General features: G+C 34.1%; 1 protein-coding gene and 1 long non-coding RNA gene across 2 annotated transcripts in view; one reads left to right on the top strand and one right to left on the bottom strand.

Moving 5' to 3' along the window:
- Window positions 1-4,290: 4,290 nt before the first annotated feature.
- On the bottom strand, window positions 4,291-5,551 carry LOC115631828. The gene is made up of 3 exons (XR_003996239.1): window positions 5,308-5,551; window positions 4,976-5,135; window positions 4,291-4,904 (listed from the first exon to the last, which is right to left on the bottom strand). It is a non-coding gene; the product is annotated as an uncharacterized LOC115631828 (long non-coding RNA).
- Window positions 5,552-23,690: 18,139 nt separating this feature from the next.
- Window positions 23,691-27,148, top strand: part of LOC115631453 (protein sax-3) — a 62,005-nt gene continuing 58,547 nt past the window's right edge. The window contains 1 exon segment of the mRNA XM_030528199.1: window positions 23,691-23,845. Coding sequence (XP_030384059.1) covers window positions 23,740-23,845 — 106 coding nt within the window. The 5' untranslated portion in view covers window positions 23,691-23,739.

Raw genomic sequence — 27,148 nt, 5'->3', positions numbered from 1 at the left:
AATAATCGAAGCGTCCAGTGAAGAGCACAGATTGGAGGAAGTGCTGTGAAAGAAAGCAGCCCAAGATAAACAGAGACCAAAAGCAGCCAAAGACACTAAATCGTGTGCGATAATAAAAACATGAGACATGCAACGGCAACGGCAATGCCAACAAAAAACAAAGCTAACAAAATATTTAACAGCAAGAAAAGGAAAGATTGAAAAGGTAATCTGTGGCCGAGACGAAGCTATATACCCTTTCCAGCATAATTTGAAAGTAAATGTGTTTTTCTCAACTGCTTTTGAAATTGCTTTAGGTTAAAAATTTCTTTTTGATTAGAAAATTTTATTTTGGTTAAACAATTTTATTTTGATTCAAAAATTGTATTTTGGTTGAACAATTTTATTTTGGTTAAAAAACTGGCTTTTGATTAAACAATTTTATTTTAGTTAAAAAATTGATTTTTGGTTAAAAAATTTATGTTTAGTCCTTCATTTGGAATCCTCTCTTTGCTATCGAGCTCCCACTTCAAAGGCCTTATCTATTTGTAATTAGTGTTGTGATGTAGTTTTGGGTCTGCGTGTATCAATTAGAATTAAGTGGAAGCCTAAATGCAAAGATTTTTAGCTTGATTCAACAAAATCTCACTAATTTCATGCATTTTAACAAACAAAAATTTATTTATTTTGTATTTATTTCATAAACAAACAAAGCTATCGATGTAAAACAGTCAATACAATAGCGAACTTAAAATAAATTAAATTAAATTAATTGACAAATGCCCAGATATGCTTCGATTTGCCGCACAGAGATCTAACAAAAATGAATTGGAGTTGAAGAAATAAAAATAAATAATCTAAAACAAGCAATTAAATTAAAATACTCAAATAATAAAAGACAAAAGTAAAATTAAAAGCTAAAAAGAGGAGAATACTTGACCCAGTAGGGGAAGGTTGATAACACAGTCCAGCAAGATAACCGCCTATTTAGGAAGGTTTCTCCACCAATTTTGCGTTGATTTTAAATGAAAAACAATTAGGAACTAAAAAAGTCTGTGTGCCAAACATAGAGACAATTTCTTAATCATTTTAGTAAATCATTCGAATACATAATAGTGATTGTACATTGACAGCTCGATTTAAACAAATTAGACTGGAATCGAAAAAGCTGCAGATCCGAATATACCTTTTCAGAGAGGGCAAAAGCAGAGTCATCTGCAGCGGTCAAAAATTGTTGTTTAAAAAATAAAAATATGGCTGCATATTTCTTTTTCCAGCTTCTTATATAGTATATCTTGGTTTGTTGTTTTTTGTTTTTTGTTTTTTTTTGGCAACTACATTTGTCGCCAGTTGCTCGGTCCCGGCGGCTTTTTCTTATTGATATGAAGCCAACGCAAGAAGCTCAAGAATTTATGACCCCCTGCACTGATAAAAAAATGCAACGAAATTTAAATATTTACACGTAGATTTAACTATTTTTACCATCGATTTTTCACTACAGTGTGTTTTAGTAAATATGAAGTGTGCACACTTAATTTTTTAATTTAATATATTCGTAGTAAATTTGAAGTGCTGGACTATTTAATCTAAAGTGTTGACATATTCAAATTAAAATGTAAACATATTAATTATGAATACTGTCATATTCAAATATTTACTATTTTCATATTTAATTTTAGATGTGAACATATTAAAATCCAAATGTGAACATATTAAAATCCAAATGTGAACATATTAAAATCCAAATGTGAACATATTAAGATCCAAATGTTAAAATAGTAATTATGAATATGATTCATATTCAATATTAACTATTTTCATTTTAGATTTTAATATTTTTAATATTTGATTCAAAGTGTTCCCATAGTCAAATTAAACAATTTCATATTAAGAATAAATTATCGATTTATTTACTATCGATAATCGAATTTTTATTTTAATTCAAACTCAACTTAGTTTAATTTTTAGAGTACATGATAATAATAGTAATAACAATAATAGAATTTAAATAGATCTATATTTTACATAGCTTTTACCGTTGTTATTCAAATATACATGTAATGGGTGGCTTGTAAAATATTCTATATCCTTAATAATTAATGTTCGATCTTTCTGGCCAACTTCATAAGCTTGCATATGTTTACAAAATCGTTCAACTTTTATTTCATTACAAGCAGCGTAGATTTGAGCTTCTTCATAAAAAAAGAAAAGCAACTTAAACAATTTCATATTATTTTCGTTATTCCCTAAATAATAGTTTTTTTTATACAAAACTCCTTTAAATTCTAAATTTTCACAATATTTTAAGTGATTGGACTTAAACAATTTTGAATAGCATACATTTTCCAAACATTGTATGTCTGTTATAGATTTGTCTGTAAAGCTATACTTATCAAATAATGGTGGAATACCTGACTCATAACTTAGAAGGCAAGATGAAAAATGAAGGCACTGTTTTATAGCTACCGATCGACATTCATTTTTTCTCGATGTAATTGAAGCTAAATATGCTTTAGATGCTCTATGTTTTGCCTCAAACCGCATAACCCATGCATATTTCAAAGGCCCGCATTTTAAAATAGCTGTAGGGTAATGCACGAGAAAATGGTGTTTAGGTTTTAGCGTAGGTCCATACAAATTCACATATAGCTCATGGTGCACTTTTATTTTTGTTTCTAAGTTTTTTAAATCTTTTGTTGTAAATTTATTTTGAAACAGAATGTCAATAATTTCCAAAAGTTTTGTAAATAAAATCCAATGCTGATTACTTTCTGGAATCAGATCTCCGATTATTAAAGGCAAAAACTTAGCGAAACAAAATTTTTCACTAGCTGTCATTCTAAGTTCATTTTTCTTAAGTTTAGTTAATTCTAGCGGTCGTGACGAGTTCTTTATTTCTATTTCGCCATAAGAAAACAGATTTTTTCTACTGTTAATTGTTGATAAACATACAATTTTTTCATTAATTAAAGCGTTTAAGGTTTGACAAATACCGTAAACACATACGCCTTCTAAAACATCATGCATCAAATCAAAATAAAAGTTTTCTGTTACGTGGAAGTTTTTTAGTTCATTGAATATACAAACAGTTTTAATACCAGTCTCTAAAAAATTATTTGCTTCCAAATCATTTTCATAACAATTTTTATCTCTTAAATACTCTTTGTGCTCTTCACTGTCTGATTTCATTTCTAAGCTACTTCTTTTACACACTCGACAAAATCGCTTAGCCCTAAATGATTGAACAAAACCAAATATAGAATTCAATCCTAAGTTATCTCCTAAAATAAGGCCTAAAACAAAATATATTTGTTTTGATCCTTCAGGTATTTGTATTTCAATTCCATTTTCTAATTCTTCAAGCTCACGAAATAAGTGGTTAAAAATGATTTCATGGTCATTTCTTTTCAATGCATGTGATGGAATATATGCAAACGGGAAAATGAAATCTAATTTGGATAATAAATGCTGAGGCAAGGTTGGAAATGAATAATAGCAGCCACATATAGAAGATACATGAGCTCCTAAAGCATTGTTTATTTGAAAGTCATCAAAATACAGAAAAAATGTAATCACAATGTCATCAGGAAGAAAATTCTGCAGTTTGTTTGCAAATGTTTCAGAATTTACAAAGTTAATAAGGTTACCTTGATTTTGAAGTAATTTTTGATTTTGAAGTGTTAGATTCAAAACATTAGGAAGTTCAAAAAATGATTTAATTTGAAATTTTATAGGCATAATATGGATATCTATTTTATTCGGGAAAAGAGATGCATTTCCTTTTTTAAATTTAGGGCCGATTTTATTTGATACAGTAAATGACTTGGGATCTTCAAATAAATGCATTTCTTTTAAAAATTTAAAAAGCCGGTATTCCGATTTTATTTCCTCAAACGGGCTGGTTAAAAAGGAAGTAATGCATTCAAGTGCTTCTTTAGTTTCAGAATTGCATGCGCTGTAATAATTGAGAGCTTTGGAGATAGGCGAAATCAATTTAGTTATCAGGTATTGAATAGCAGTTACTTCATTTCTAGGCATGAAACATTTAGAATGCAGCCCAAGTGTTAATTGAAGACATTTTTTTTTTAGATCTGATATATATTCCTGGATATTAAAACTGTCGTCTAAATCAAAACTATTATATTTTACTAAACAGGCTTTTTCAATTTGTATTTCATGTGAATGGAAATCCGGGTTAACCATATTTTGAGAAACAAAATCTTCATAAAAGGAGTCACCAATCGCATTTTCATGTGTCTTACATAAATGTTTTTTAAATATACAATATTTCAAAAATAATTGATTGCAATTGTTAATTTTGCATTGTAACGGGTCACAGAACCCAGGCTTTTTTAAAACATGATCATTTTGTAAATGATGGATTAATAAATCCGCAGTGTTAAATTTTTTGTTACATCGAAAGCATGGAAACATTTTTACAGCAATGTTTTATTTTCACTTTCTCATAAAACTTAATAAAGCAGTTAAGTTTGCAGACTTTACATCATAAGGCGTGTCAATTTCATAAAAGTATTTTTGTATGAATAGCCATGGAAACTTCGAAGCTATTGGATAATGCAGATTTAGGGTGTTAAAAAGTTTGAAGCAAACATCCAAACAATCAATAAATGAATCTAATTTGTATATTGTTTTATCAAAGTATACAAAGAACGACTTTATATCGTTGGAGTTCACGCCTTCCACAATGATAAAAGGTTGAAGTGTATTTGAATTACCGTAATTTTTGCAAATAAGATTGTTTACTTTACGCTCGTAGTCCCCAATTGTATCCAAACGAAGCACGAGACTTTCCTGTGAGTCCAATAAAGTTACCCGTGTTCTTGAAGTCTTTGATTTAGATGAATGCCAACTGTTAGAAGGTAAGACCGACGGTAGAAGAGCTGTTATTATGTAGTCCGAAGAATCTAAAATATCAGTGAAATATATTTTTAATTGTAATCAATAATTCAAGCACAGCAATAATATATAAAATTACCAATAGATTCCGCCGACTGAACTTGTTCCAATAAATGTTTACATGTAGCATTGTGAATATTTTCCTTATAGTATATAACTATTTTCTTTTTAAAATTATCCCATTTAGATACTAACATAGATTCTTTTCCTGGATACGCAATTGTAAAATCAAGCTTGATCTGCAAAACATAATTTAAAAAAAAAAAACTTCAATGATTTACGTATAAAATAATCTTGTAAATGTTGGATGATTTCAAAAAATGTAATATGGGTAAATCTGAAGTTAAAAAGCTCAAATAAAACTAAAAATATAACTGAAGAATTAAACATTTGGAAGGCCTGGAATCTTACCAAATCCACTGCACGAGAATCGGTATACTTCGGCCATTCTTGCAAAAATTCGCATGCATTCAAGGTTTGGGATTCTTTACGACGCAATTCATAAGTTTTTGACCACTTATCAAGTACTGCATTCCAATCCGAAACTTCTCTCTTCAAGGCAGTCTTCAATGCATTATGAAGTGTTTCATCAACAGGATCCTGAAATGTGTCTGCTTCACTGCTATTAAGTGATTCCTCTTCTATTCTGCTAAACTTCGCGCGCTTTGCTCGACTATTGGTATATTTTGCATACAATTTTCCACCTGGGTTTTTTCTACCAGTTCTTGGAATAAAATAAATTTCCTGTAAAAGGATTAGGATAAAGATACTTAAATATTCTTCTTTGACTGTGCAAAATATTCTTACCTTCGATTCAGACTCAGAAGGAAATATCGAAACAATTTGATTAACTATTAAAGGATAATCAGATGTTCTAATTTTAACTTCTTTACAGTTAGCTTCCTCGACAATTAATGAAATAATACTATCTCTATGAAAATTTGTTAACTCCAAATGTTTTTCAAAGTAGCTTAATATGGCTTGTCCTCTTGTGTTATTTTCCAAAATATAAAAAACATCCTACAAATAATAATAACAATTTAAAAAATTATATTTAAAATTATATAATAACCAATAGTGTTGGTTACTATATGTATATATTGGATATACTGGTTATCCCAAAAAACAATGAAGCACAACAAAAACATAAACATTATCACTTACCAACGGTAAAAGGGCGTGGTCGGTTTTGTTGGTAGTTGGTGTAGATGGCGATTCTTCCAGCCAAGCGGTTACCTTGGAGCGCGCCGAGAAGGTTTCATCATCAATATTATACTGCTTATTAATATATTATTATTATTATTATTATTATTATATATATATATATATATATATATATATATATATATATATATATATATATATATATATATATATAAACGTATTACATGCCTCTTTCTTACGCCAATGAAAAAGTTTGACCCTAAACTCGGCTCTCAATCCAACGTTTGAAATAATACTCGTTATATCATCTTTGGATATATATTTCAATGACCGGAATGACACACCATGGGCTTTACAAAAATAAATAAAAATAAGGAACAAAAAAATTTTTATAAAAGCAAATTAAAGTGAACTCACATTTTAGGACTTCAAATAATTCTTCTAATTCAAATTTCTTTAATAAGTTCATTAATTGAGCGTCATCTTCTTCGGATAAATCTGAATTTTGCTTTTTAATGTCCATAACCTAAAATCAAACAATTAATAAATACTAATTACACCAAGTTATTATTCAGCATTTATTATGCGTACATACATATGTATACACATATTCAAAGGTTAAGCAGTAAATAGCACAACCACGTTTGTGCATGGTTACATGCTAAATAAATGATCACATTTTGCATTGCCTACAAACGCATACATACTCGTATTAATGTACGTATGTTCAATTATAAGTACATATATTTTTAGGAATTTATAAAAAAATGAATTATTTGAAGACTTATAATGTGAGTCAATTAAGCATGTACAGCAGTTATTAATTGCCAATATATGTATGTAAATACATAACTATATGCATATGGTCAAGCGCGTTCATTTTTCACAAAAATCTGTACACTATTGAATGACGCGTCGCTTCTTGCACTGAGACAAAAGAGAAATAGCGATTACGCGGAAAGTACAGATTACCGCGAAAAATAGGTTGCTATGCAGTGGCATGCGTATGAAACTGTATATTTTTTCCCAGATTGTTCTTTTTTTCATATGCATCTACGTACACAATATATGCATGTATGTATGTATATACATACATATATATGTACCCAAATAACAACTATATCACACATTTGAAGCTTTACATATTTTAACTTCTTTATTTAGTCACAATTACGACGACATTTACGCTATATGCACATACATATGTTTGTATGTAGGCTACCACGTAATATGTTGTATACAAAATTATGTTTCTTGCGGACACGATGCAAGAAACTATAAATGGCAATTTTGTATGTATGTGTGTACGCGTACAAATATATTATACATATGTAAATGTTCATACTTACGCAGATCAATTTATTCCAACACAATCACTATTTTATTATGTTTTTTTTTTCACTATAATTCAATTAATTACTTTGGCACACGTCCGTCTTTGACAAAAATCAACTCACAATTGACCGACGCTCGTCATAAAGAATATCGATACATATCGCTGCGTGTATGCATTATTTGCGAAAAGAACGCAAAAGAAGAAGAAGAATGCGTGCATTCCGTGCAGTAAAGTGTGTGCTTTTTAATATTTCATATGGTTTAACATTAAACTGAATATGACACACTTTAATAACAAAATTTTACACTTTGTTTTGAATATTATTTATATTAAAATCACTAATTAAATATGTTTTTAGTAAAATTTACGATGTTTATATTTGATTGGAATATAAAATAGTAGAAATTTAATTTAATATGAAAATATTCATCTGTACTATGCCACTTTTTTATCAGTGTGCGGTTTTATTGACGCCTCTGCAAACGAAACGAATGTGTGTTTCCAGCAACCCTTGTGCCCTGCGATTGAAAAGTAGTTGAAAGATATAATGAAGCGTGTTTCAACCTACACTACTTGGCCCTTGCTGTCTCGTTGTCACAGATAAAAAAGAATCGTATCTACTTTTTTGTCTGCCTTTTCGAATTTGCTATGCAGCCCTATGCACCATCATTTCGATCATCATCGTCGTAGACGATTGTTGTCTTCGTTGTCTTGGTTGTCTGGTTGTCTGGTTGTCTTGGTTGTCCGCCTCAGCAACATCCCTCTTGCTTTCATTCAGCGTATTTTTCATTCACGACCGTGTTTTGAATTGTCGGCTGTGAGTGTTTCAGTGCGTTGATAATTTTCAATTTTTATAGTTTTGGGTCGGCGCGTTCTTGACCCCAACAGATAGTGGAACGATTGCACAGATTTTCAGGCTATCTCTGAATTCTCAGCACTGTGTGTCTGTGTGTGTGTGTGTGTGGCATTATAAAAAGCGTGACAATCTAAACATATCCCAACAACCAAACTTTGTTAAGCGCTACTAAAGAATTTGTTTGTTTTCCCTTTAAAAAACTGGATGATGTGAATGAAATATTGAAAATACTATATATAGCAAAATATATAGCATTTGATTTCGCAATATGGCCGTCTATACCTGAGAACTGTTCTAATTTTCACATTCATTGAATTGTGAATTGAATTTTGGGTATTCATAAATGCATTCGAAAAACAATAGAGTTTCGTGTTTAGACGAGACAAATTCAAATCATATTTATGCGGTTTCCTTATCAAATACCAAGCGTTTCTATGATTTAGATATAATAATTTTGTACAAAAACTTGTTAGTTTCGGGAAGCAAATAGGATCTAATAGTTTTGAATCACTCGTGTACGACCAAATGCAAAACAATAAAGCAATGCTTTTAAACGAAAGATAAGATAGGTAAGAAAACTTAAGAGAACATATATTCGCGGCCTATAAAGTATTGCTGTCAGACTCAGTGAAGCTTTAAAAATTTGTTTTTTTTTTGGTCTTTCTGATATTATTTATCGGACTGTTAAATTTGACTATATAATATGATCTCTGAAGTCAAATTCCATCAAAATTCCCATCAATCTTGGAATAAATAAATTGTGAATCACAGTTGAGCGCAAAATAGCTCATAAATGTATCAAGAATTTCTCATTAACAACAAATTATTTTGAATATCAAGTTTATTCGCATAACATAATTTGGTAGCTTCAATGAACTCCCGATGCACCGTTAAGCGCTTGATTTATTCGTTCAACCTGAAACGCCATTAATATCAGGTTAATGCTTAATTATTGAAAATTGCAATATGCGCATAAAAATTAATTCGACATTTCTGTTTAATATTTTAATTAGTGCAGCAGAACCGAGTCCGGACAATAAAAAGCAACGGGCAGCAGACATAAAAAATCGTGACTAAAACGATAAAAATCACTGCGGACAGATACAGATGCATATGCACACACTTAACACATACACACACACACACACAAACATATATATAGTTTATATATATATACGCATATGGATATTCGAGAATAAGCGAAAACTTAATGATGCGGCAGAAGCAGTTTAAGCCAGAGTCGCGTAGGTTGAACAATAAAATGCTTAAACGCGCGTAAAAATGTCTTAAAATCGCATTAACATTAGCGGCTACAGTGGCGCAGAAAAGTAATGGCCCACGATCATAAAAAATTAAGTTAAAAATAATAACAATAAAAACGAGAAACAAGAAACTGGCCAGCCAGGTTTAGGTTATGCCCATCGTTTCACATTTGATTAGCATGAGTGGAGTTGAGGGCTTGTTCGAAGCTGATTCTATTTTGAAATCACAGTAGTTGCGACCTTTTATGAGCAGCTGCTTGGCAAGTCCTTGATTTCTTCTCGGATAAGCTGCCGAAATTCTAAAACCGCAATGTAGACAGAACAACAGAAACAGTCTAGTTTCAAGCACAGTAAATACTCGATAGTTCATTTAATTGAGATTTGTTATGCAAGGGAATATGGAAGCTTAAATAAAATTAATGTTTTAGAAGTCCATTTCATTCAAATGAGATTTGTTACTCAATGGAATTTGGAAACTTTAATAAAATTAATGTTTTAGAAGTCCATTTCATTCAATGAGTTTGTAATTCAATTTCAATATTTTATAATTATATTTGATTGAAATGATTTGTAACTCGAAGGAATATAGAAGCTTAAATAAAAACAATATTTTAAAAGTCTACTTCATTTAAATGAGAATTTTTACTCAAGGGAATATGGAAGCATTAATTAAATCAATATTTTAAAAATCTATTTCTTTCAAATGAGTTTGTAATTCAAAATAAATATTTTGAAAGTCCATTTCATTCAAATGATTTGTAATTCGAAGGAATATGGAAGCTTAAATAAAATCAATATTTTAAAAGAGGTTTGTAATTCAAAATCAATATTTTAAAAGTCTATTTCATTCAAATGAGATTTGTTATTTAAGGGAATCGGAAGCATTAATAAAATCAATATTTTAAAAGTCTATTTCTTTCAAATGAGTTTGGAATTCAAAATAAATATTTTAAAAGTCCATTTCATTCAAATGATTTGTAATTCGAAGGAATATGGAAGCTTAAATAAAATCAATATTTTAAAAGTGCATTTCATTCAAATAATTTGTAATTCAAAGGAATATACAAGCTTGAATAAAATCCACCTGTTATAAGTAAACTTTAAGTGTTCAGCATTCAAATTTAGTAAGGATGTAGTAGTATGTATCTTTGAACTATATTTTCATTTAATTTTCAATGTTATATTCCCTGTAAAATTTATTGAGCAAATTAGAATTTGAATTAGAGAGTTGTGGCACCAATGGCAACCTTTTCCGAGTGGATTGCAGCGAGCGCCTACTGTCATTTATTTCGTGGAGACCACAGGCCCGTCATCATCATCTTCGTCATTATTAACCGAAAAAGCAATCGGCAATGGGATCGACAACGCCAAATTGACGCTTCCTGTCTGCCTGCGGCTTCTGCATCCTTGCCTCTGCTTCTCTCCCTCTCTCGCTCTCTCGCTCTCTCCCACTGTCCCTCTGTTCCTAACTGTCTCGTGTTCACTATTTTGTTCTTCTATGGTTCGTTATTTGTCTGTCTGCGATCAATCGTTTGGCTCATTTGTGCAGACTTTTGTTACTCTATGGGCCCTTATCCCCCACATCCCACATCCCTCAGCCCCCATCTCTCTCCTCTTCGGAAAGATTCTAAGTCTCGCGCCACGTCTGCGTTTTAAATTTATAAATTCTCAAATTATCAGTTTATGGCTGCTTTTAGTTTTATGAACCGATCACGTACGACCCATCAACATTTAAACGTCGCTCGCTGCGTGCGAATTTTGCGCTTCGGCTCGGCTTGTTGTTGTTTCTTCTGCTGTCTCGCTTCGTTTGCAGGGCATCGTTTTTTTCTGGGTTTTGTTACTGTTGTTGTTTTATTGGCTGCACAACTAATTAAAAAACGCTTCAACTCATGTTGAGCGCACCACCACCACTACAACAACCACTACCAACAACAACAACAACAGCAACAACAAGAACAGCAGCAGCAGTAGAAGGAACGATCGCAACCTAAACTTGTCTGGCCCGCGGCTTTGTACGCTTCTCAGTCCCTTTAGCAATTCGTGGCGCTTTTAGTTTGAAATTTAACAAATTATTTAATGATAGATGGTTGTGGAATTGACTGCTGTGTTCCATGCGGACTTAGTGAGCCTGTATATATCCATATACTGGTCATTAAAATGGGTATTAAGTGATTATGAAGTTGAGCGCCGTAAGAGGCAGAGACAAACACAGTCCAGACTTGGTAATGAATACTACAGAACATGCCTAATAAACGAAATCATTTAAATAAATTGTGTAGAGACAAGGCGTCAATTGCTGTTTAATATCTAGAAGTATAAAACTAGCTAATAAATAACTGAAAATATAGGAATAAATGTAATTCCATAGGGGGACCTCTGTGTGGTTTTTATATGCTTTTTATGATCCCTAACAAAATCCTGCGGGATACGTAAAGCAAATAACTTTATGAAGCTAACGATTGCGGTTATAGTTTTCCAATAAGTTGCTTAGAATTGCACAGTTTTTGAAATTATTAAAAGGAGTGAAAGACTATCCACAATTGTTATAGATACATAGACTCTGCGCAAATATTACCCGATTGCGAGCAAAGATTCTTAAACTATAGACAATGTTGTTACTTTTTTTTTTGCTCTGAAACATGTCACTCTTTTTATGCAAAAGCCCGACTTGGCACTCTTTTAACTTGGACATCAATTATTGAAATACTGAAGGACACTTACTTGAGCTTTGCTTGCAACATTTTGAATAGCTCGATAATCATCTGCTTCTTTCTTATTCCTTTCAGCATATTATTTGGTTTCTTCACATCTTCAGATCTACTTTTTAAAGGTTAATAGTTATTGTTAAATATTCATGCCGCACAATCCAATTTATATATCCAATTTACAAAGCAGATCAACATTTACTATATATCAGTATATCTTCGGTGTGAAAAATGCAAAGCAGCCCACGCATATTTAATTCACTAATGCCTCACCTTATCGACACTCACATCTCTTCAAAAATGTCCATAAAATTGAAATAGTCTGCATTTGAGATTCCAGCTTTAAATTTAAATCAATTGCCATCAAAATAAACAAACACATATTAAACACGTCATTAGCAGTGGCAAATAAAACAAATGAAATTAAAAGTCAATAAAATTAGACAGGCGCCAATAAAAAAAAGCCTCATTAATTAAAAGCAAAAGTATCACAAACTTTGAAAATATAGTAGTACGATAAATAATTGGAAAACATAATAATAAAACAGCAATAAATCATCACTGCAAATATATAGCATATACTATAGTATTACATAATTAAAAATTAATATTTACATTGTAAGCCAAAAATGAGTATAAAACGAACAGCATGAAAATTTTATAGCCAAAAGACAAACAGACAACAGGTCTACTGACTATTAGATACCCTGAAAAAGTAACTTCCGAGACTCCTGAAAGCTATTATTTCTGTGACAAACGATTTGTAAAATTGTTCTTCAATATGTGACGAAGAAAGCTACCTTCTATCTTGGTGTATGATTTTGAAGAAATAAACTGATACTCTATTGATAAAAGCTTTCTTTAGATTAAGATAGCTTTAAATAGATATTACAAGCTTAAAGCCCAAATATGGCATTCCTAGCTCTCGTACTTCAAAATAGTTAGATATTCACACATAAAAGAAACAGTCAGTCAAAGGTTAGACAAATGACAAATGACAAAATATGATTAATAACTTCTTCAACAAATTTAGTGTCAACTTATCAAAACTTTTAGGTGTAGGGTACATAAATTTCCTACTTCAAAATAGTTGGGTATTCACAAATAAAACAAACAGTTTTTCGAAAGGACCAATAAACGGCCGATTGGCAATATATGATTGAGAACTCCTTTAAACAATTTGGTATCAACTTACAGGCACAAATTTTCAGGTGTAGGGTACATAAATTCGTACCTCCTGTACTTCAAAATAATTACGTGTTGACAAACAAAGACCGATAAACTGCCGATTGAAATAATATGATTGATAACTCCTTTAAATTTTAAGGTGTAGACTACATAAATTCCTACCTCCTGTACTTCAAAATAATTATGTGTTCACAAATAAAACAAACAGTCAGTCAAAGGCCCAGATAAACGGCTGATTGACAATATATGATTGACAACATTTTGGAACAATTTAGTATCAATTTACAGGCCAGGTGTAGGGTACATAAATTTATACCTCCTGTATTTCAAAATAATTACGTGTTCACAAATACAACAAACAGTCAAAAAAAAGGACCGATAAACTACTGATTGACATAATATGTATGATTGATAACTCCTTTAAACAATTTAGTATCAATTTACAGGCCAAAACTTTCAGGTGTAAGGTACATAATTTTATACCTCCTATAATTCTAAATAATTGGGTCTTTACAAATCAAGCAAACAGTCAGTTAAAGGCTCAGATAAACGGCTGATTGACAATATATGATTGACAGCCTTTTCGAACATTTTAGTATCAACTTACAGGCCAAGACTTTTAGTTGTAGGGTAATAAATGATTTGCACAATTTAAACAATTGCATGTGCTTTATGCGATATTCAAATCTGATAACGACATGCGTGTTTACACATACAGTTGCAAATACATAGAGACGAGTATTTATTAACATTGTTGCATTTATGGATTTTAATTAATATATTTCGGTAGTCAGCGAACACCGATGATGATGCCAGTCCAGCCCCAACCCCCCATGGCATCGGGCTATAAAACAACGGGAGGAACTCAACACAAATTATACATTTGAGCATTTATTCATTCATGCATTCAAGCATTCAAGCGTGCGTATGAGTGGGTGGGTAGACACATATATATATATATATTTATATGTATATATACTCGTATATGTTGGTGTGTGTTTGTTTGTTTCATTTGAATATGAGTTTGAAAATGTTTCGAAATCAAGATATTGTCGTAGATTCATTAAAACGAAATATGAGCAACAACAACAAAACAAAACTTTTATGGACCCCCAAAAAGCTGCTGGCAAATCCACGGGCGGGCCGAGGCCTATAACATACGAGTATATAACTATGGCTGGGTACTGTGCTTGACTCTGTGTGGCAAATAGTTTTGTAGATTTCTATCGGCAACAACACTCACATTATGTACGTATGTACGTATGTCTGTATGTTCGAGTTGGTAGCACAAATAAACAGAAGGCATGCAGCCTATAATTAATTACATATTTCAATTGTGTGACATTTAGATTACGAAACATTTTTTTATTTCTAAGCACCGATGTATGGGTGTACGATTATACATATGCATGTTGTTGGGGCTTTGTTTGTTATTTGTCCGACTCTGATATTGCGCATTTGGTAGTGTCGAACGGGTTTTGAGCTGCAGAAGTACAAACCTTAAATTAAAAGCGATACAAATGAGTCATTTCTTAATATTAAAAGATAAATGCAAAAACAAATCGCAAATGAGTTAAAGGTTGCAGGTGAAATAAATATCAATCGAATCAGTTAAAGAAATTACAATTTCTAATTACTGCCTGGCCTTTCATAAAAAACTAATGCATTAACGAGGCGTGAAGAGAAAAAGTTAAACAAACAGAAATTAAATAGGTTAGATCAAGCCCGACAGCGAAATACTCTACAATGAAACACTCTTCGAGCGAATCCGCTATTGCAGTTGTCCCACTAATTACTTTTTTCATGATCGACCGATTTTGATAAAGTTCAAAAAAGTTGTAGAGAATTGCATATAATTTATGTATGCAAAGTTTTTAGTTTAGATTCAGCTTTCTGTACTGTACTGATGAAATTTTATACCGGAGGAAGGGAAAACAAATTTAAAAAATAAATAAAACTTGTGTTGTCCAGGGATTAGGTGGTACTACAGTCGATATTTGGTCAATGTAGCCCCAGCCATATTCAAAATCCCGGCGTTCATACAGACAGATGGACGAACATGTTTGCCTCGTCATGCTGTTTGAGAATACATGTAATGGAGAACATACTTTGCTCAAACCGTTCATATACTTTTTACGATTCGGGTATAAAAATCGGACTTAATATTGCGTTATTTTTCAATGAACTGCCGGAAAATTCTGAGCTGTTGGATGGGCTATGAATGATGTGTAAGTTTTATTCGCCAGACCGCCAGAAAACTTACCTTTAGGTGATATATCTAATTTAATAAACAATTGATTAGAATACTAATAATCTAAAAGAACTGACATCAATCATATATATATATTAAAAGTTATAATAACCCACTTTTTGTAGATGGTTGAAATATGGATATTCAAGTAAACAGGGACATGTCCATTCATCGACCCTTCACACATTTTAAGAACTTTTGGGAGTGTTCTGCAGTATTCTGATTTGCCTGATTTAACAGTCATTATAATGAGAAAAAACTGGCCACACTGCTTTACATTTTAAGCAATTCAGGTTCGTTCTGATCTCAGCAGCTATTTAGTTTCGTTTAAGCATTCTTTTATCTTTTTGAAAGTGCGAGTAGCTTGACCTATGAAGACAATTCCCATTTCTTTATGATTACTTCTCTACATAATTGGATTTTCAATCTCTAATCATTAAAGGCTTTGATTTGTTTTGACAACAACCGATGAAATATTGCATATAAATAATAGATTCGTTTATAATTGATGCAGAGGTGAAACACTCGTACATGTTGTAAGTGCAGCTATGAGAATAAAATTTTAAGTACACTCATTACTCATTCGCCCAAAAAGGCTTAGCCCTTGAAGTAACACTCCTGCTCATAAATTTAACGCGCGCTCTGTCAATTCGTTCGTTTGCTCATTTCCTGCTCATTATCATATCTAGGAGACGCGTACAACGCACGCATTTCCATTGCAGGGTGCTATCTAAACTACGCGCCACAATGCGTGTCGATTTGTTGTTGCTGCACACACAAATCCACAAACTAAATAAATATACAATACATGTACAGACATGCACACATACGAGCATATTTTATGCACAAATGGATGTACTTGTGAGCGAAGAAACATGCAGTTAAAGCCATGTCAGGCACAGATTGGCTAGTGCCTGCGCCTTCCAAGCATTTTGGCTGGCAGTTTATATGCGGCCTGGCCAAAAACCCACTCAATTGGGCTTGGCCACACCGGCAACTGACTGAATACACTGCGAACAATAAATTGTAGGGTATATTAAAGACAATAGGTGTGCGACAATGAAGATAAAATAATGATTCAAAGACATTAAATGAAAACAATTCTGAATCAGACTGACACTATCCTATGAGATGTCCTTATTCAAAATTTCTTCTGATTTATAGTAAATTATTTAAATGTATTTTATTATTTAAATTATAAATTCATTCATTAGTTCAAACTGTAGTTTATCTTAAGTTACATTGAATGCAGTACGATCTTCAATTAAAGAACGCATTGAGGTTTAGCTTAGAGGAAATAGTTCAGAGAAACTTTTTTAAGCCAGCTATTGCAGGCGTTATATTTTTGTCAACTTCCGGCATATTGAGAGCCCATTAAGCTATGGAATAATCTCAGACAGGACTTTAATTTTTCCTTTGGGGTGTGAAAATTAAATTACAGCGCAATCTGGTCGGCATGTTTTCCCGGGTCAATATTATATTTAACAAGAGCGAATCCCACAGTCAAGCAACCCGGACAGTGAAATACCCTGAACCAAAGAAATTTTTCCAGCTCTGCGTTATAGGCGAAATCAAAAAGAAGAAGAAGAAAAGCGAACCTAACTCTTTTTATAATTAACCGATTTGGAAAGCAAATATAATAAATATAATATAAATACTTTATGGGGTCGGAGATGTTTCCTTTTCCCTATTATACACTTTGCTCATATTCAATATACCCTTTTTCCCCTTTGGGTACAGGGGGAAAGAGAACACATACACAACTGGTATTGTTGCGTAACATTGGATAGATATGTTCTATCTATCGCATTTTACTTTTAAATAAATTTTGGGACTACCAAATGGCCGAAATGTACGTAATCCCTCCATTGGAAATAATACATTCAAATGTTACTAAGAGAATTCATATTGAAAACATATAGTACGTTCATTAATAAAGCATACTGTGTTAATAAAGCATAGTGTGTAGATACCCTTTGGAATATATGGGTTTGCATCATTAGAGAGCAATAACAATATACAATGTATTTTCATAATGTACATGCAGTGATCTGATGTTACTTTGCTTTGTTTCATTTTAATAGTTTGCATTTTTTCCAGTGTATTTCAGCGTATGATTGTCTTAATACTGAGTTTCCTTCATGGCTGCCAGCGAGTGGGCGATGGCTGCTTCGGCGTACTCGGCGCATGCGTGCCGCATTCGCATTTGTTGTGGCCCAAGCCTCGACTCGATTGTGGTGGATTATGTACATATGTACGCTTATGTTGGCTGCCCCAAAGATTTGTGGCACTGCCTGTTAGTTTTGGGCAGCCGGTCGCAATCACGCTGTCACACACTGCTTGCTAATTTCAATTACCTTGCATGTACGTCATTTGTTTATTTTGATGCTTAAACAACAAACGTTTTGCTAATAATTCACATGACTCCTTCAACTCACACACACACACACGCACACTCACTCACAACTGATTCGCATGTGTGTGTGTGTGTGTGCGATTGTGAGTGCAACATAAACTCCAAATGCTTTGTGCTTTGTGCCTTCTGACTGACACTGATTGCTGCTCCATCTCATACATATTAACCAACATTAGAAGAGATCGGGCAGCCAAGGCGGCTGTCGTGTCAGCCTCTTGAGTTGCTCTTGTTGTTGCAGTTCTTTTTACTGTTGTTGTTGCTGCTGCTCCGACTGTTGTTATATCTTTTGATCGCTTGCGCTGGCAGTTGGCTGTTGGCGGTTGGCTGTTGGCTGCTCTCCGGTCCGCGTTGGCAACGTCGACGGCGGCGTCGCCTTTGCAGATTGTCGGCGAGCGATAAAAAACGCGACCGACTGCAACAGCAACAACAACAGCAACAACAACAACAACAACAACACCAGCATCGACCGCCTGCTGCTGCCATTAACGCCTGCGTTGAAAAGCATGCGAATATTTTCGCCTGCTCTCGTGTTTGACTTTTTTGATTTTTTCGTTTTTCTTACTTCTTGTTTTTGATGTTTGATGTTTGCGAGGCGTGGCGTGGCATGGTCCCCGCTCAGCATACAGACAAATTAGCGCTTATCATAAATTAATTAACGCCAGTGAAAGTCACAATAATGATGGCACCCAGGCCGCTAAGCCTTCAAGTTGTGGCAGCCTCTTGCAAGCGGTGGACGCATCGGTTTCTATGGAATTAAATCCAAATTGAACTTAAAGTACAGCCTTTAATATATATGTAACATATATTATGCATTATTTATCAAAATACAGCCTTTAATATATATGTACATTATTATATATTATACATTATTTATCAAAATATCTGCATTTTGTTTTTATACGTGCATGCTACAAATATTTTTGGACTTCCTGAAGTTGTGAATATTGGAATTAAGAGCCTTAAGTGCTATTGGACCGTCCGATCATTAGTAAAGTGAAAACTCCCTTAATGGACACCACTATCATCCGAGCACTCTCTTCGGCGGGCACTGTTTCTAAAAACATTCGATCGGTGTATAAAGTATTTAAGTATCCCCTATCCCCCCGGCCACGAGAGTATTCACTGTATATCGATCTGCTACCTTTAATAGTTGTATCGCTATGACTTTCGTCTGATATACAAAATAGTGATCCAGAAAAAAATAAGAGATACTCTTATTTCCAGGCCCGGGGAGTAGATTATTCTCTGCCTCTCCCTTACTGCTTGAATCTCGCTTCAGGATCCCTCTCCATTGTCGAAACCAATACTTATGTGCGATAATTCGTGTTTAAATTGTGGCGGCCATTTGGTAAATAAGCTGAAATTTCATGCATGCTTAGTCTGTATTATTAAATAGTTTTGTTGGTAGCAAGTCCCAGCTCTAAGCTTGAGTTTTATTCATGAATGGCGACAAATTTCTATAAATTGCGGCTAAGAGTGTTCAATTAGCTTCTCTGATTTTTTCATTCAATATACAATATACACGAAGAATATCCTACATACATTCGAATGTGAATGTATTCTTTTCAGCTCATAATTTTAATATATTAAGCTTTAATGAGCAATGTGCGGCAAAATCAACGAAGGAACTGAGTTCACTGCTTCACTCCCCAAAAGTTTCCATATTTTCGTTCAACATTTCCAAGTTCTTAGCTAGTACCGACTGTAGCTGAGACGCCGCAACACTCCTAGGAACTCGTTGGGCACAAAGAATATTAAAAATCGACATAAATACTCGCTTATACTATTTGCATACACATCAGCCCATATTACCAAACTTTGCTTCATTTAAACTGGAAATCTGAGGTTGAGGCCGAGCTTTCACGTCATTAGCAGATCCTTAGAACAAAGCCAAGTTAAGCAAGAGATTAACTCTCCGTGAACTACGAGTACAACTACGAGTATGTATGTAGGTGCATCCCTGCCCATCAACCATCTACCTATCTAGCTACTTATGTACCCCCTTTCTCTCTCTCTCCCTCTCACTGTCCGTTTCGGAAAGTTGACAATCGGCAGGCACTTGCTGTTGGCTGTTGACTCTAAGCCATGTCAATATTTTGCATTTGTCTGTTAACGCCAGGTTTATTTTTGGAAATGCATCGTTGCCAATTTTCACTGGCATTCCCAGCCTATGTCTCACGATACCGCTTTCCCTTGCCATACAAAATTGTATTCCTTGCTGCATAAATTGGCCAATTATCGGCATTTGAAATATGTTCTACCTGCAACGTTTAAGACTTGCCCGCCAAACTGGTACCGACTACCTGACGCATTCATTGCAGTACCCGCACACACACACACACACAGGCACACACAAACACACACTTTTGACCTTTTCCAAACAATGCACATAGAGCTCTGTTGTTGTTGCTGTTGTTGCAAGGTAAAAGAATATGCCGCTATAGTTCTAACACCTGCCTAGCCTACCCGAAGAACTGTCGTTTTCCTATCGCTTTGAATGCACGCACAATTTTCTATAAAAGATACACACCTTTATTTTACACTCTATCGCATACAATTGTGCCTGCGAGTGAGTGCCTATATCTGTATCTGGCGACGACGACGACGAAAAAAACGACTTTTCTGGGCATTAATGAACGTCAACGTTGGCGCGCAGCTTCACACCGCACCGTCGATATTCTTTACCTGAATCTAATGTGTCGGTTGCTTGCCTGCCTCGTCGAGTGGCCAGCACTCTGGTGCCCCAAAAGTTATTGATTATTTAACAAATGTTGGGAAATTAGGCAGCGATTTATAAAAGCCTCGCTGCTACGTTTTGATAAATTAATACAATAGAGTGCAGTCGCGAAGCAACGTGCGGCCATTCAATTGATATCGAAATTCATTAGTGAGCTCGAAAGCGGTCAACAAGGCGTCATCAACGATGCCAAACTATAACACAGTTGCCGTTGTCTGTAACTCTTTTTTGTATTGGCCCGTGAGGCTCCGAGTTGTTAGAACATTGTCAGTTGTCTGGACAGCATTGTTAATGCTGTTGCTCCCTCCAAATAGATGGCCAGGCGAACAGCAGGAGAGCAAAGCTAGCCGCCAGAGTCGAGTGTAAGCCGAAATAACGAGTGCATTTCTAAGTGGGGGAGTTGAGAGCTGCGATTATCGCTCTTGGAATACAACATTGAATGCTATAGTATTCTACTTAACTTTTTAAATTGCCTTTTTATGTGTAGCTAAAAAAAAATGCTTTAAAATGTGGAAAACATGCAAACATACAAGTATATGGAGGGGCGATTTCGTTTGGGGATTTATACATGAATTATAAAAAACTTATCTTCGTGTTTCCCCTATCTTAGTTCTCTCTCACACATGCTCTATCTCTACATAAATGCCATAGAAAAAAATTAATTTCGAACTCCAGACATTATTTTAATTTGTTTTCCATTTTATGAATTGTCAATGCGGAAACATTTCGTCGGACGTTCTTTTGCATCGCTGTTAGTCGAATAATTCCTCTTTTTACCTTAACCGTTGCTGTGTGCCCTCGAAATCAATTCGTATCATTTGCATAGCCATGAGTACATCAACCAATTTAACGAATACTATTTATTTATATGTCCATAATTATTAATAATAATACTAATACTCACTTTAATTCATTAATATAAAATTATGTATTAGGAGCTGCAAAAATAAAAGTACAATTATTATTAAATATTAAGCAAAAACATACATGTAAATAAAATAAAAACCTAAACCAAAGCACAACTATAATAATATATAAGAAAACAATTAATTAATTTTTGAAATTGTAATAATTTTTAAAATATTTTATTCTGTTATCACTAACCGCCATCAAAGATTATAATTTGTCTTCATTTAACAAACACAAAATGCTGATATTTTACCAAAAAATAGGAGAAAATATTTCGCCATTATTATTAAAATTTCTTTCCAGAGATAAAAAAAACCCGCGCCAGTCCAAAATAGAATATATTTTGAATTGATTTATTACTTCACATTAATACAGATTATTGCACTTCAATCAACTACTTTCCGAACTATTGAGACAATTCGTAGTACGTTTTTGTTTAGAAAATGCTTGTCTCTTTGATTGAGTACTAGAACAAAAATGCATATTTAGAATTTTTTTTAACATAAACAATATACAATTATTTTGAGTACTTTGTTTCATTTTTTGTTTGCTCTCAGATAACGGCGCCTCAGTGTTGACCTTGTGGGGTTAAATAAACATTGCCATTTCATTAGATTGTTGATATCAGTGCTTGGGAGCAAAAAGTTGTTCAACAGTAAAATTGCTCTTCGCTAGCTACTACAACGATTGAGCATTTGTTTACGTATTATATTTTAAACAAAAGTAATACGCTTATTTAATAAATTGTGTTAAGTACTTTGTTCCGTTTACGCTTGACTTGAGATTATGGGGCATTAACGTTGACCCTTTGGGGTTAAATAAACATTGCCATTTGAGTAGATTGCTGATAGCAGTGCTTGGCAGCACGCAAAATGTTGCTCAACATTCGAGTTGTTGCTTCGCTGGCTACTGCATCGGTTGAGCATTTGTTTAAACAAAAGTTATTAGCTTATTTAATAAATGGCGTTAACTACTTTGTTTCGTTTTCGCTTGACTTGAGATTATGGGGCATTAACGTTGACCCTTTGGGGTTAAATAAACATTGCCATTTTACTAGATTGCTGATAGGTGCTTGGCAGCACGCAAAATGTTGCTCAACATTCGTATTTTTTCTTCGCTGGCTGCGGGAACAAGTGGGAATGAAATCGAAAGAAGGGCAGTTTTCCAAATGTAAACAAAACAAGCAGATACAATCCACCACATGCCGCATTTGGTGTGCGCAACAAGCGTCCGTCTTGCAACACGAGCGACACAACCTGGAATTGGAATGAACGAACTTTGGCCGAAACGAACGAAACCAATGCACACGAGCATGGAGAACGAGACACAGATAGCTCGTATCCGTATCTGGCATAGCCCGCTGACTGCCGCAACATTCGCGGCCGCCTCAGTTGTATTTCGTTTGCCGAACGGTTCGCATGTTGTTGCCAGTTCGTGTTGAGGGTCGCGCGCGTTCCCGTAGGTTTCTCGTACGTGCGTGAAACGACATCGCAAAGAAGTTCGGCGGCATTATCTGTACGTACATATACCTTGCGTCCCGGCACTCACTGACCAGCCAACCAACCGAATGGATTAAACAGATTATTTGTGAAAAATATATAGTTTTTCGAAAAAATCAAGAAAGAATTATACGTGTATTGTGTGTGCGTGCGAGTGTGTGTTTTGCAAAAAATGAGGCTGCGGCTGCTCGTGTGTTTTGCACGGCATTTGTTATTTTAAAGCTACATACGAATAGAATAGAAAATACGAGTATAGAGCGAAGGAGGAGGAAGAGTGGCATACAATTTTTGGGGCTGGCGCCCAATTAAAAAGAAACGCAACAAAGAAGAAATAAATAGAAAACTTGACAGCCGCAACATCAAAATGCATTTTACTAAAATGCGTGCAACACATTCAGTTAAATACAAAAATAACAACAACAACAACAACAGCACTAGCAGCGATCCCAGCGAGATCAGAAGCAATAACAATCAAAATGTCGCCCCGTCGCCAGCGCTAAAAATACGCAGTATCTCAAAGATGCGTCAGCCAACATCGTCGTCAGCTGCATTGATGCCGATGCTGCTGATATTTCTAGTTGCCGACACTGGATTAAATGGATTAACACAAGTTGCTGCGCTCAAGGGTAAGTGCCGAGGCCTAACAGTAAATGCATTTGAAGGGCAAACTCTAAATATGACAAACTATTTCCGTTTTCACGATCCACGATCGTCGATCGTCGCTCGTCATCGCTCTAATAGCCTACAAATCCTTTTCTTTCCCTCTCTCTCTTTTTCTTTTTCTTTTAATTACTCCCCCGATGTATAGTATGTGTGTGTGGCAGTTTTTATACTCTGTTTTTGAAGTAAAAAGGGGACTTGTATTTATTTTGAGAAATATAATGCCCGGAATGGCTAACATATTGAAGAATTTTAAGAATTGAGCGGAACTTGCTGTAACCAGCATTTCAAGCGCACTGCTCTATTGCTTGAGCAGTAAAAATAGAGTATTTCAGAAACAAAACTAGATGTAAGACTTCTTTAGCTCTGCGGTATAACAAATTTAATTTAAATAAATGTACATGTCTATTTCTTCTTCTTTATTTTTCTTTATTATTACCTGTTTTTAATATCAAATCAATATCTTTCTTTAAACAATTCTGAACCTCAGAAACAAAACTATTTAAGGCTTCTTTAGCTCTTTGATATAACAAAATTTATTTTAAAGAATTGCTACAAAAGCCTATCTCTTCTTCTTTCTTTATATTTATTGTTATCTCTTTTTAATATAAAATCAATATCTTTCTTTTAAAAAGTATACAAACTCAGAAACAAAACTATATTAGCTCTGTGGTATAAGTTTCTCTTCAATAATTTCTACAAAACGAACATATCTGTCTGGGATAGACCTATTTATTCTTCTTCCTCTTTCTTTGTCTTTACTATTATCTATTTTTATATAATATCAAGTCAAATACTCTTTGTTCTGAGGAATGAGTTTGACATTCTTACGAATTACGAAATACGTCCATGAATTTCATTCATACGTAATCAAGAGATAGTGTAGGGTATGCTAAGTACGAGTGTGATCTCTTTTGTGTATTATTTATTGGTGTCATTTGTTGTCTTGCCGCTGCAAGTTATAGCGAGCAAGGGAGCGGGAAGGGGGATCTTCCATTTTCAGCTTCTCGCCTATTTCCATTTTTGTTTGGGGCACATTGCTGTCTATTTTTGGGCCTGTTGCACCAACGGTCTACCACCAGCACCAGCAGCACCACCCAAAAAATACAAATTAAGTAGAATGCGGTTTATTTATGCGCCGTGTTCGCTAATGGATTCGAATGGCGGTTTTATTCATGTATAGCATAAATGGGCTTTTCTTATTTTGGAGCTGCTGTTGGAATTGAAGGCAACACTGACTTAGTCGTAGCCTTGGCTTTTAACCTGAGGTACTTGGCTTATTTTCTTAAGCTTGAAAGCAATTAAAATACTGCACGCATATTAAAAGTAAACAAATCGGAGAGTTGTATACTTTTCGTTTTAAAAACTAACAGCCAATTTGTAATCGAATATGAACAATAAAACTGGTGCTGCAATATGAAGCGTGTGGCTTTGCGGTTCCTATGTGATTTCAAGACATTTATCATGAGTTTGTTTTACTAAGAAAAAAAAAAAAAACGAGTGCACCCAAGCAATTAAACATGATATGGAGAGCTTGGGAACCCCTTCCCAACCGCAGCTATCAACTGTGGTTAAGGGAAAATGCAGCTTGAACTGAGCTGGCAAGCTTGTAAAAACATTGTTGGATATGAAAATTGGGAAAGTTTCGATAACACCAAACTAATTTAACTTATTTCCTTTATGCTGTAAAAAATTGTTCGAATACTGAATGAACATAAATGCAATCCTCAGCATAATTTATGGGGACATAACCACTCTTTTTTGGTTTCCTAAAAATCCCATGCCGCATGGCTTGAAACTACATGCCACATACTAGTATAGACGTACAAGTATATATGATTGCCCTGCTAATCGGCCGGCATCGTGTGATTGGTCCAAATAATATGTTGCTCTTGCTTGCAATGGCTGTTGTCGATAGCTGGCGGCTGATTTCGAGCGCTGCACACTTGACTGCAATCTGCATTTACATGCCACTGCAGTTGCCCTGCAAACCCATAAGCAATTTTCTTGCAGCTCATTTTACTAACCCACAGAGCAACAACAACAACAACAACAACAACGACAGCAGCAGCATCCACAATGGCCAACAAGCGCACTTGCCTATTTATTGTAAGTAGAAAGCTGCCAACGAGCTCAAATCGCAGTCTGTGCCCAAAGTGACTTTCATAGACCGCTACTTAGCCCAATTTCGCATAATGCACAAGCACACATACACGCACACACACATACAGAATCAGAAACTACATACATGTGTAGTACGAGGAGGCAGCTGAGTCCTCTCAGGTTTCCCAGAATCTTTTTGTTTTGTTCGCCAGCGTTCGTCATCGCCGTCTGCTCAAATTACAGGCCAACGAGCGCAGCCCGCCGGGCAGCACAAAATGAGCCGCAGCAATTGTAACACTTTTTTTCGCCAGATAAAACCATAAAAAAAACTTAAACTAGACAATATAAAATTTTTCATTAAATTCCCGTGGGGCAAAATGCACGAGTGCAGCCAGCGCGCAACATTGTGGGCATTTCAATATGGCCATAAAGCGTACACACTGCACAAAAAACCTGATCACTTTTTTGAGCAAGCTATCCGAAAATGTATTAGCACTTACTTGTATGTAGATATGTGCTTTTACACCAAAATCCACATCCAAGTCCCAGCCACTGAAGTTAGACAGCTACTACTATCGAAAATTCCGCCCGCCGGTGGGGAAAAATTGTGCTTCTGAAAATAAGTAACGTGGAATATTTCAGCTCCAACTAGATAAACTGTGAGCTAACTTATTTCATTGGCTTTGTATAACATTTTTATTTTAACATTTAATTATAATAAGGAAACAAAATTAGTTTTCTCGAAAATATTAACTTTTTAAATAATGTATTTATTTTATAAAGAAAGTTTTATATTTTAACTATCAATAAAAATTCAAATAGTTCAAAAATACTTTTGAAATTTAAATGCTGTTTATTTTTAGTTGCTTATATTTAACAAACTGCATATGTTCCTAAGTATTTGTCAATAAGTTAAATCGAAAACCATCTAACACCAAAGTGTTAAATAACTTATTTCATTAGCTTTGTAATAACAACTTTCTTATAATTTTCAATTGTAATTGTTTTTCTGAGTGATTAACTCTATAAGTAATATATTTAATTTATAAAGTTATATATTTTTTGGATTATAAAAAAGTATTTTTTATTCAAAAATACTTTTCGACTTAAGCTATTTATTTTATTTGCTTTTATTTAAGAAACTATACATCTGTTTCTACTTGTGA

Source organism: Scaptodrosophila lebanonensis, unplaced genomic scaffold (assembly GCF_003285725.1).
Source record: "Scaptodrosophila lebanonensis strain 11010-0011.00,11010-0021.00 unplaced genomic scaffold, SlebRS2 tig00001412-arrow-pilon, whole genome shotgun sequence".
Lineage (NCBI taxonomy): Eukaryota > Metazoa > Arthropoda > Insecta > Diptera > Drosophilidae > Scaptodrosophila > Scaptodrosophila lebanonensis.
This window is presented reverse-complemented; position numbering and strand designations above follow the sequence as displayed.